Source organism: Muntiacus reevesi, chromosome X (genome assembly GCF_963930625.1).
Source record: "Muntiacus reevesi chromosome X, mMunRee1.1, whole genome shotgun sequence".
Classification (NCBI taxonomy): Eukaryota; Metazoa; Chordata; class Mammalia; order Artiodactyla; family Cervidae; genus Muntiacus; species Muntiacus reevesi.
This window is the reverse complement of record NC_089271.1, coordinates 51,143,488-51,155,933: the sequence shown is the minus strand read 5'-3', so window position 1 is coordinate 51,155,933 and position 12,446 is coordinate 51,143,488. Positions and strand designations below refer to the sequence as shown.

Below are 12,446 nucleotides of genomic sequence, written 5' to 3'. Positions count from 1 at the left end.
AATTAGATTTAGATGAGGTCATGAAAGTGGGGCTCACATAAGAAGAAACACCAATCCGGCTGCTGGGCACACACACCGAGGAAACCAGAATTGAAAGAGACATGTGTACCCCAATGTTCATCACAGCACTGTTTGCAATAGCTAGGATGTGGAAGCAACCTAGATATCCATTGGCAGACGAATGGATAAGAAAGTTGTGGTACATATACACAATGGAATATCACTCAGCTATTGAAAAGAACACATTGGAGTCAGTTCTAATGAGGTGGATGAAACTGGAGCCTATTATACAGAGTGAAGTAAGTCAGAAAGAAAAACACCCATACAGTATATTAATACATATATATGGAATTTAGAAAGATGGTAATGATGACCCTATATGTGAGACAGCAAAAGAGACACAAAGATAAAGAACAGACTTTTGGATTCTGTGGGAGAAGGTGAGAGTGGGATGATTTGAGAGAATAGCATTGAAACATGTATGTTACCATATGTGAAATAGATGACCAGTCTAAGTTTGATGCGTGAAACAGGGCACTCGAAGCCAGTGCACTGGGACAACCCAGAGGAGTGGGATGGGGAGGGAGGTTGGAGGGAGGTTCGGGACAGGGGGACACATGTACACCCATGGCTGATTCATGTCAATGTATGGCAAAAACAACCACAATATGATAAAGTAACTAGCCTCTAATTAAAATAAATTAATTAATTTTTAAAAAGAAACTTCAACTGGGCCCTGCAATACTTCTAAATTATTCTAGCTTATCGTCAAACCCTCTGGAAAATGCAGACCAGTGGCTCTTAATCTTGCCTGGGAAAAAAATATATCACTTGGGGGCTCTACAAACTATAATATCCAGGATATCACACTTAAATATTCTGAAATACTAGGAAATGTTAGGAATTAGGGCCCCAGACATAAGCGTTGCTTAAAAAGCTTTCTGAGTCATTCTAACATGCATCTGGAGTTAATTGCTGAACCAGTTAAAAAGCAGGCCTCTGCTGTTTTCGCTGGAAAGCATGGAACGTGACTCATTTGTGTGGGCCTTAATTTCAGAGGATAACTTACAGTAATTAGTTTACCTGGTTTAGCAAGCGGTCCAACCCTCTTCCTGCTCAAGAGGAAGATGATCCATCAAAAGGCCCTATAAATCAGCAGCCTGCAGATTAACTCAAGGAAACAGAGGAGACAGTCCCCTCCCAGCCAACCTTCGTTCATTTCAGCTAACATGTGTCTCCCTTTCATTTACAGGATGTCTAATTAAGAAGCTATAGCCCTGGTTTAAAGTCCATATAAACTCTTTACATCCACTGTGTGTGTTTGACAAACAGTATACATGGGTGTAACAAAATAAATACTTTGTAAAAATTTTTTTAAAAAGAAGAAACACCAATGCATTCACTCTGTCTCTCTCTGTGTGTCTGTTTCTCTCTCTCTCACTGCCATGTGAGAACACAACAAGAGGACAGCCATCTATGATCCAGGAATGGAGCTCTCACCAGAATCCAACCATGCTGCCATTCTGATTTGGAAAGCCAGTCTCCAGAACAGTGATAAATAAGTTTCTGTTCCTTAAGTCACCCACTTTATGGTATTTTGTTTTGGCAGCCTGAGCCGACAAACACAGCTTTCCAGCCAAACATTAAAATAATCACATTGTTGGACTTCCCTGGGGATCTAGTAGTTAAGAACCCATCTGCCAATGCAGGAGACGTGGGTTCAAACCCTGGTCCAGGAAGATTCCACATGTCATGGGACAACTAAGCCCGCATGCCACAACTCTTGAACTCACATGCCTCAAATTCTAAAGCCCACACACCCTACACCTTGTGCTCTGCACCAAGAGAAGCCACCACAGTGAGAAACTCATGCAACACAACTACAAAGTACCTCCCACTTGTCACATCTAGAGAAAACCCACATGCAGCCATGGAGACCCAGAGCAGCCAAAAATTACTTAATGAATGAAAATAAAAAATGATAATAATAATAATCACATTGTCAGCATTATATCCATTCAAAAGTATTTATCAACAGTCTAGTCTGTTCTTCAGCCCCTTTATATATGGGAACACTTCAGTGAATTAGTCAATGCAGCCCCTAACTGAGAGGTGATCTCAGAAAGTAGCAGAGTGTCCAGAATTATGAACATAAAAGTAGGGAATAACACACTAGTACTAGATGCTTTTGGACAAAGTAATGTGTACATTTCCCACTCTACAAGAACAGAAATTTGTCAAGAGAAATGTCCTACGATCACTAGTTAATAATGTATTACTTCCAGTAAAGAAATTGCTGGTTTGATAATGACTATAATTGATTGTGAGTAGCGTAAGTCATCATCATTCAGAGGGCAGAAAATTTCTCTGAGCCTCTGCTGGGAGTCAGGCTTCAGGTTCTGGACTGAAAAGGAACTGAGTATGTAGTTACAATTATGCGGGATAGACAGACGAGAGCCAGGGGATACTTAGAACACAGACGAGAGCCCTGCAAATCTGGTGGTCAGGAATGGTTTCTCCCAGGGAATGATGTGTGGGCTTTAGTCTATTTCATCACAAATCACTTTAATCTCTCCGTTCATTACTCCTCTTGTTCACTAATAATATAAATCTCTCTAGTCCATTATCTCCATGTTATAGATGAGGTAATTGAAAATCATTCCATTGTGTGGATATGCCATCATTTGTTTAACAATACATTGATTGATGGATACTGTGGTTGTTTCCAGTCTGGGCCTTAATAAGTAAAGCATTCATGTAAAAGACTTTGTGTAGATACATACTTTCCTTTGTCTTGAAAAAATACTCAGGATTGGAATGGCTGAAGCCTACAGTATGTATGCCTTTAACTTTTTAATAAAGTATGTGGTATACATAATTACATTCCCAGCTATGTATGACAGTATGACTCAGTTATATATGAGTTCCATTCTTGAAAACTCTTGGTATGGTAAGACTTTTAAATTTTCACCATTCCAATAGGTGTGTAGTGGTATCACATTCTAATTTTGATTTGCATTTCAATATATTGAGCATATTTTCTGGTGCTGACTTGCCAGCCAAATGTATTCTGGCCTGTTCCAATCTCTTGCACAGATCTGTGGGGTTGTTTGTCTTTTATATGCTATTAAGATTTGCTATTGATTTTTATTTATTCATTCTGAAACTTTGCTGTGATGTGCCTTTGTCTAAAGCTTCACTTGTCCTGCATTCTCATGGCCTTCATTTTTAGGACCATTATTTTCATTATTTCATATAGAAACCATTTAGGACCATTATTTTCATTATTTCATATAGAAACCATTAGTTTCATTATTTCTTTGATAATTTTTTCTCTCTTTTTCTCTGCTCAGAGTACCTGGACATTTTCTTAACTTAATTGAGGGCCACATTTATTAGGACTTCGTTTGTTTACTTTTCTCCTCTTCTTTCTTTTTACTCAAGTAACTGGAAGATTTGCTCAGCATCTTTGTTCTCAGGTATTCTAGGGACTTCAGAGCCAGTGAATGCATGGAGATTTGGGCAGAGCTGTGGGCCTGGAGAGGGCAATGGATACTCTGGGCCCATGCCTTGTCCTAGCACCTCTTCTATTGGATGTTCAATTTTATCCTTTATCATAACCTGTAACAAACTGCTAAACATAAATATTTTTGGACTAGGAAAAAGAAGAAAACAATAATATTAACAAGAGAGAAACTTTCTTCTTGATAAAAACCTAAATCTTGGCCAGCAATGACCCAAATATTCTACCTATGGGAAGACTGCTTCCCAAGTGAGCAAGAAGGCATTGAGGTAGTCCCTTTGATTGGAAGCATTCTATACTTGCAGATATTTACTCATAGAACTTGTGAATCCATTGTCTTAAGCTTCCTAAAGCTCCAATTCCTTGCCCTCTGACCTTGGACTTTGAGAGTCTTTGAAAGGAGAATTACCTACCCTGGCTGTCTCCCAAGTAAACGATTCAAAGGAGAGGTGAAGACTAGATGGTAAAGTGGAAGGACTTGAGCTCACATCCTCTCACAAAAACACTGAAATCACAACTAACTGCTGAACAACCATTGACAGAAAGACTGGAACCTACCAAAAAAGATATTCTACATCCAACTGCAAAGAATAAGCTACAATAAGATGGAAAGAAGGGTGCATTCACAATGCAATCAAATCCCATTCCCACTTGGTGAGCAAACCACACACTGAAAAATAATTACATCACAGAGCTTCTCCCACAGGAGGAGTTCTAAGTCCAGTGTAAGGCTCCAGAGTCTGGGAGTCTGGCTTGAGAACTGAAGCCCACAGATCATTCAGCTTTGAAGGCCAGTGGAACTTCATCACAAGAACTCAAGAGGACTTGGAAAAACAGAAACTCCACTCTTGGAGGATGCACACAAAGTCCTCTGTGCACCAGAACCTGAGGGAAAAGCTGTGACTCATAGGACCCAGGGCAAGGCTTATCTTCTGGTGTTGGAGGTCCCCTGGGGAGGCAAGGGGCATCCGCAGTTCACTGTGGGGAAATGTGTAGTGGATGCATCAGAATGTACTCATTGGCATGAGTCCTCCTGGAGGCCACCATTTTAACACCAAGACTGGTCCCACCCAAAAGCCTGTAGGTATGTGAGGTAGGTTCCTTCTATGCCCATTTTCTGAAGAATTTTAATCATAAATGGATGCTTAATTTTGTCAAAGGCTTTTTCTGCATCTATTGGGATGATCATATGTTTTTTAATCTTTCAATTTGTTAATATGGTGTATCACATTGGTTGATTTGCATACATTGAAGAATCCCTGCATCCCTGGAATAAACCCAACTTGATCATGGTATATGAGCTTTTTGATGTGTTGCTGAATTATGTTTGCTAAAATTTTGTTGAGAATTTTTGCATCTATGTTCATCAGTGATATTGGCCTTTAGTTTTCAGCGCTGGGATGCCTCAGGCTAAACAACCAGTAGGATAGGAACACAGTCCCACCCATCAGCAGACAGGCTGCCTAAGTCTTCCTGAGCCAACAGCCACTTCTATATACATCTTTTGACATGCCCATCAGAGGGACAAGACACAGTTCCACCCACCACTGGGCAGACATTAGTCCCTCCCACCAGGAATCCTGAACAAAACTCTCAGAACAACCTAACCCACAAGGGGAAAGACACTAAAAACAAGAGGAAATACAGTCCTGCATCCTGCCAAACAGAGACATAAACACCGAAAGTGAGTCAAAATGAGATAGCACAGGAAAATGTTCCACACAAAGGAATAAGATAAAACCCCAGAACAAAAACTAAGCAAAGTGGAGATAGGCAATCCATTCAAAAAAGAATTCAGAGCAGTGATAGTAAAGATGATCCAAGATCTCAGAAGAAAACAATGGAGGGACAGACTGAGAAGATACAAGACATGTTGAAAAAAGAAGATCAAAAGAACAAAGAAACAGTTAAACAATACAACAACTGAAATGAAAAATACAAGAGAAGGAATCAATAGCAAAATTAATGAGGCAGAAAAATGAATACATAAGCTGGAATACAGAGTTGTAGTAATCACTGCCAAGGGACAGAATGAAGAGAAAAAAATGAAAAGAAATGAGGACAGTTTAAGAGACCTCCGGGACATTAAATGGACCAACATTCACATTGTAGGGCTCCCAGAAGGAGAAGAGAGAGAAAGGGCCTGAGAAAATTCTTGAAGACATAACAGGTGAAAACGTCCCTAATGTTGGAAAGTAAACAGACACTCTAGTGCAGAAAGTGCAGAGAATTTCACACAGGATGAACACAAGGAGGAAAATACTGAGACACATATTAAGCAAACTGAAAAACTAACAACAAAGAGAAAATATTAAGCAGGTCAAGGGAAAAGTAGCAAATAACATAAGAGGGAATCCCCATAAGATTATCAGCTGATTTCTCAGCAGGAACTCTGCAGGCCAGAAGGAAGTGGCATGATATATTTCCAGTGGTGAAAGGGAAAAACCTATAATCAAAAATACTCTACCAGGCAATGTTGTTCTTTCAGATTCAACAAAGAAATCAAAAGATTTACAGAAGAGCAAAGGCTCAGAGAATTCAACAGTACCACACCAGCTTTACGACAAGACTTATGTAACATCTCTAGTCATTAAACAAAAAGGAAAGACCAATGGAACACAATAGGAAGCCCAGAGATAGACCCATGCACCTATGGGGCACGTCATCTATACCCAAGGAAGTAAGAATATACAATGGAGAAAAGACAGCATCTTCAATAAGTGGTACTCTGAAAATTGGACAGTAACATGTAAAAGAATGAAATTAGAACAATTCTTAACATCACAGGGGAAAAAAAGCTCAAAATGAATTAAAGACTGAATGTTTAAGGCCAGATACTATAAAACTCTTAGAGGAAAACATAGGCAGAACACTCTAATAAAAACTTTAGGAATATCCTCTTTGGAAATAAAATTTAAAAATGGGATCTAATTGTACTTACAGTATTTTACACAGCAAGTTCAGTTCAGTTCAGTTGCTTAGTCGAGTCTGACTCTTTTACACAGCAAAGGAAACTATAAAGAAGGTGAAGAGACAACCCTCAGAATGGCAGAAAATAATTGCTCTAGGAGTAATGTTTGCTCTAGGCTTATCATATATGGGCTTTACTATGTGAGGTAGGTTCCTTCTATGCCCATTTTCTGAAGAATTTTAGTCATAAATGGATGCTTAATTTTGTCAAAGGCTTTTTCTGCATCTATTGGGATGATCATATGGTTTTTAATCTTTCGATTTGTTAATATGGTGTATCACATTGGTTGATTTGCATACATTGAAGAATCCCTGCATCCCTGGAATAAACCCAACTTGATCATGGTATATGAGCTTTTTGATGTGTTGCTGAATTATGTTTGCTAAAATTTTGTTGAGGACTTTTGCATCTATGTTCATCAGTGATACTGGCCTTTAGTTTTCATTTTTTTGTGTTGTCATTTTTTGGTTTTGGTATCAGGGTGATGGTGGTCTCGTAGAATGTGTTTGGAAGTGTTCCTTCCTCTGCAATTTTTTGAAAGAGTTTTAGAAGGATAGGCATTAGCTCTTCTCTAAATGTTTGATAGAATTCTTCTGTGAAGCCACCTGGTCCTCGGCTTTTGTTTTTCCAGAGATTCTGGATCACAGCCTCAATTTCAGAGCTTGTAATTGGGTTGTTCATAATTTCCATTTCTTCCTGGTTCAGTCTTAGAAGATTGGACTTTTCCAAGAATCTGTCCATTCCTTCCAGGTTATCCATTTTATTACCATATTGTTGTTCATAATGGTCTCTTATAATCCTTTGTATTTCTGCATTGTCTGTTGTAACCTCTCCTTTTTGATTTCTAATTTTGTTGATTTGATTCTTCTCTCTTTTGTTCTTGATGATTCTGGCTAGAGGCTTGTCATTTTTTTTTAATCTTCTCAAAGAACCAGCTTTTAGTTTTATTAATCTTTGCTACTGTTTCTTTCATTTCTTTTTCATTTATTTCTGCTCGAATCTTGATTCTTTCATTCTACTAATTTTGTCGTGTTTTTGTTCTCCTTTTTCTAGTTGTTTTAGGGGTAAGTTAGGTTATCTCTTCTATGTTTTTCTTGTTCCTTGAGGTAGGAGTGTATTGCTATAAACTTCCCTCTAAGAACTGCTTTTGCAGCATCGCATAGGTTTTGAGTTGTCATGTTTTCATTGTCATTTGTTTCTATAAATTTTTTTATTTTCCTTTTGATTTCTTCAGGAACCTGCTGATTATTTAGAAATATGTTGTTTAATCTCCATGTGTTTGTGTTTCTTACAGTTTTTTTCTTGTACTTGATATCTAGTCTCATAGTGCTGTGCTCACAGAAGATGCCTGATATGATCTCAATTTTCTTAAATTTACTGAGGTTTCATTTGTGACCCAAGATGTGGTCTATCCTGGAGAATGTTCCATGTGCACCTGAGAAGAGGCGTATTCTTCTGCATTTGGGTGGAATGTCCTGAAGCTATCAATGAGATCCATCTCATCTAATATATCATTGAAGACTTGTGTTTCCTTATTAAGTTTCTGTTTTGATGATCTGTCCATTGTTGTGAGTGATGTGTTAAAGTCTCCCATGATTATTGTGTTACTGTCAATTTCTCCTTTTATGTCTGTTAGTGTTTTTCTTATGTATTGAAGTGCTCCTATGTTGGGTGCATAAGAAAGTGAAGCTGCTCAGTCGTGTCTGACTCTCTGTGACCCCATGGACTGTAGCCTACCAGGCTCCTCCATCCATAGAGTTTTCCCGGCAAGAGTACTGGAGTGGGTTGCCATTTTCTTCTCCAGGGGATCTTCCCGACCAAGGGATCTAACCTGGGCCTCCCACATTGCGGGCAGACACTTTATCATCTGAGCCACCTGGGAAGCCCAATAATTTTCTCTTTTTATTTGGCTGTGCCATGTGGCATGTGGGATCTTAGTTCCCCAACCAGGGATCAAACCCGTGCTCTCTGCATTGGGACTGTGGAATCTTAACCACTGGACCACCAGGGAAGTTGGGTGCATAAATATTTAGAGTTGTTATGTCTGCCTCTTGGATTGGTCCCTTGATCATTGTGTTGCGTCCTCCCTTATCTCTTGCAATATTCTTTATTTTTAAGGTCTGTTTTGTCTGATATGAGGATTGCTACTCCAGCTTTCTTTTGCTTCCCATTTGCTTGGAATATATTTTTCCATCCTCTCACTTTGAGTCTATGTGTGTTTTGAGGTCTGATGTGGGTTTCTTGTAGAGAGCATATATAGGGGTCTTGTTTTTTGATCCATTCAGCCAGCCTGTGTCTTTTGGTTGGAACATTTAACCCATTTACATTTAAAGTAATTATTGATATACATGTATCCTTTGCCATTTCCTTAATTGTTTGGGGTGGATTATGGAGATCTTTTTCCTTCTCTTCTATTTCTTGGCTATATAAGTCTCTTTAACATTTGTTGTAAAGTTGGTTTGGAGGTTCTGAATTCTCTTAACTTTTGCTTGTCTGAAATGCTTTTGATTTCTCCATCAATTTTGAATTAAATCCTTGCTGGTTACAGTAATCTTGGTTGTAGATTTTTCCCTTTCAATACTTTAAATATATCCTGCCATTCCTTTCTGGCCTGCAGGGTTTCTACTGAAAGATCAGCTGTTAAGCATATGGGGTTTCCCTTTTATGTTACTTGTTGCTTCTCCCTTGCTGCTTGTAATATTCTGTCTTTGTGTTTAGGCTTTGTGAGTTTGATTAGTATGTGTCTTGGCATGTTTCTCCTTGGGTTTATCCTGTATGGGACTCTTTGTGCCTCTTGGACTTGATTGACTATTTCCTTTCCCATGTAGGGGAAATTTTCAACTATAATCTCTTCAAAAATTTTCTCATACCCTTTATTTGTCTCTTCTTCTTCTGAGATCCCTATAATTTGAATGTTGGTGCATTTGATATTGTCCCAGAAGTATCTGAGACTATCCTCAGTTCTTTACATTCCTTTTACTTTATTCTGCTCTTCAGAACTTATTTCTACCATTTTATCTTCCAGCTCACCGATTCATTCTTCTGCTTCAGATATTCTGCTATTGATTGATTCTAGAGTATTTTTAACTACAGTAATTGTGTTGTTTGTTTCTGTATTTTTATTCTATGATTCTTCTAGGTCTTTGTTAATTGATTCTTGCATTTTCTCCATTCTGTTTTCAGGTCTTTGATCCTCTTTACTATCATTATTCTGAATTCTTTTTCAGGTAGTTTCCCTATTTCCTCTTCATTTATTTGGACTTCTGTGTTTCTAGTTTGTTCCTTCATTTGTGTAGTATTTCTCTTCCTTTTAATTATTTTTTTTCTACTTATTGTGTTTGAGGTCTCCTCTTCCAAGGCTTGAAGGTTGAATTCTTTCTTCCTTTTTGTTTCTTCCCCCCTAAGGTTGGCCCAGTGGTTTGTGTAAGCTTCGTATAGGTTGAGATTTGTGCTGAGTCTTTGTTTGTTTTTCCTCTGATGGGCAAAGCTGAGTGAAGTGGTAATCCTGTCTGCTGATGATTTGGTTTGTATTTTTGTTTTGTTTGTTGTTTAGATGTGGCATCCTGCACAGGGTGCTACTGGTGGTTGGGTGATGCCGAGTCTTGTGTTCAGTGGTTTCCTTTGTGTGAGTTCTCACTATTTGATACTCCCTAGGGTTAGTTGTGTGGTAGCCTTGGGTCTTGGAGTCAGTGCTCCCACTCCAAAGGCTCAGGGCTCGATCTCTTCTAAGTTCACCACGCACAGGAGCCAGGAAGATAGTCCTAAAACTCCAAACACAGTCAGGGTATTTCTTCAAGCCAGTCAATAGTTCCCTGTGGTTCCTCTTTCCAAACAGAGATTTACAGACTCCATGTAGACAGGTATCGTTCTTGGCTGCCTAAGTTTGGTGAGAGCTGCATCTAGAAGCACTTTCCCAGCTTGCGGAGACCAGGAGCAGAGTAGCGAGGAGGCGAGAGGGGCGAGAGGGCTATTTTGCCACTGTTTTTTAAATGCTACCAAACGCAGCTTGGGTCCTTTCACCAGAGTGTCGTGAATTGAAACTACTAACACTTATTTGTGGTGAGGAAAAGTACAGCATTTGGGGTCTCTGGTGGCTCAGGGGTAAAAAATTCGTCTGCAATGCAGGTGATGCAGGTGACAAGGGTTTGATCCTTGGATTGGGAAGATCCCCTGGAGGAGAGCATGACAATCTACTCCAGTGTTCTTGCCAGGGAAAATCCCATTGACAGAGGAGCCTGGCAGACTACAGGCCATAGGCATGCAAAGAGTCAGATGCGACTGAACAACTGAACGCAAAGTACAGCATTTAGTGTAAGGTGTTTGACATGGGGCCAAGCAAGGAGGACAGGAGTCTCATCCTTAAAAAACCTGACCTCTGGCTATCTACACTACTCTTGACACAGCTCAAATGCTCTGTGACAACCTAGAGGGGTGGTGGTGGGGGGGGGGTGGGAGGTGGGAGGGAGGTTCTAGAGGGAAGGGACATACATACACCTGTGCCTGATACATGTTGGTATGTGGCAGAAACCAGCCCGATATTGTAAAGCAATTATCCTCCAATTAAAAATAAATAATTTTTTAAAAAAAGACCTGAACTCCTAGAAGTCTTTCAGGGAAGGATTTTTTTAAAGGCAAGGTGAAGGAGATAGTCATGGGACTCATGATCAGTTCAAGCTAAATTCTCTGGTTAGTTGAAGGTAAGGTAGCAGGGTGATGTTTTGGGAATCTCAATCATCAACCAACTGGGTTCCGACTGATATGGGGTCTATGTGCTGATCATCAGAATGCAGTAAACTTCCTCCAACTGCTGGGGGTTTTAATATCTGCAAAGCATTTCAGGGATACAGCTCAGAATGTTATCTATGGCCTTTGAAGAAGAACTAAAGGTCCTTGACATTGTTCTATAGCTAAACTATGCTTATTTTGCTTTCTTTGACGGTTTTCTTTTATTTCTCTGTGTTGTCACCTCTCTGATTAAATTGCTCTTTGGAAGTGGGGAAAGGCTTAGAAGACAAAAGCTTTCCTGCAAACAATAGACAGGGGACATGAGGGCAGGAGGTCTATTGTTACAGAAATGTATGCTTGAGGGGTCCAGCTGCTTACCACCCAAAAGCCAGTAAACAAGCTAGGTTGGTGGAAAGGAAAGTTTGCTTTATTTCAGGTGCCAGCAACTGGAGGGCAGGGGAGGGTGGCAGACATCTGCCCAAAGGCTGACTCCCCCGCATGCTCAACAAGCAGGGGATGAGACCATTTATATATAGAGAGTGAGCGGGTGGGGGGTGTTACATGTAGAAACAGCATAGTCATCTCTAACAGTCATCTTCACACTGGTCATCAGTGGTCTGACTAACATCACCTTGGTGGTTTTAGGTACACTTAATCTATAGCTTGGGGTGCACTTGTTCCCATTTCTTTGCAGCCAGTTCTCCGAAATGTGGCACTCAAATCATGGGTACAGTCTGGTCATCATGTAGTTAACTTTTTTTCTTTTTCACTTATTTTTATTAGTTGGAGGCTAATTACTTTACAATATTGTAGTGGGTTTTGTCATACATTGACATGAATCAGCCATGGAGTTACATGTATTCCCCATCCCGATCCTCCCTCCCACCTCCCTCTCTACTCGATCCCTCTGGGTCTTCCCAGTGCACCAGGCCCGAGCACTTGTCTCATGCATCCAACCTGGGCTGGCGATCTGTTTCACCATAGATAATATACATGTTTCGATGCTGTTCTCTTGAAGCATCCCACCCTCGCCTTCTCCCACAGAGTCCAAAAGTCTGTTCTGTACATCTGTGTCTCTTTTTCTGTTTTGTATATAGGGTTATCATTACCATCTTTCTAAATTCCTTATATATGTGTTAGTATGCTGTAAGGTTCTTTATCTTTCTGGCTTACTTCACTCTGTAGTTAACTTTTCCACCTGGTGTTTTGGTATCAAAAGACAGCTCC

At 39.8% G+C, this 12,446-nt stretch overlaps 1 protein-coding gene and 1 long non-coding RNA gene across 7 annotated transcripts in view; one reads left to right on the top strand and one right to left on the bottom strand.

Annotated features, from left to right (window-relative positions):
• The window catches only part of LOC136153860 (uncharacterized), a 198,999-nt gene that overhangs the window by 79,940 nt on the left and 106,613 nt on the right, over window positions 1-12,446 (bottom strand). The window lies entirely within an intron of this gene.
• The window catches only part of LOC136153845 (P antigen family member 3-like), an 87,001-nt gene that overhangs the window by 12,526 nt on the left and 62,029 nt on the right, over window positions 1-12,446 (top strand). For 2 of the 6 annotated variants that reach the window (XM_065915964.1, XM_065915963.1), the window contains one exon: window positions 6,012-6,203. The exons of the other annotated variants lie outside the window; for them this stretch is intronic. In XM_065915964.1, the coding sequence (XP_065772036.1) occupies window positions 6,176-6,203 (28 nt within the window). In that variant the 5' untranslated portion in view covers window positions 6,012-6,175. The remainder of the gene's footprint in view (window positions 1-6,011; window positions 6,204-12,446) is intronic. 6 annotated transcript variants of the gene reach the window in all.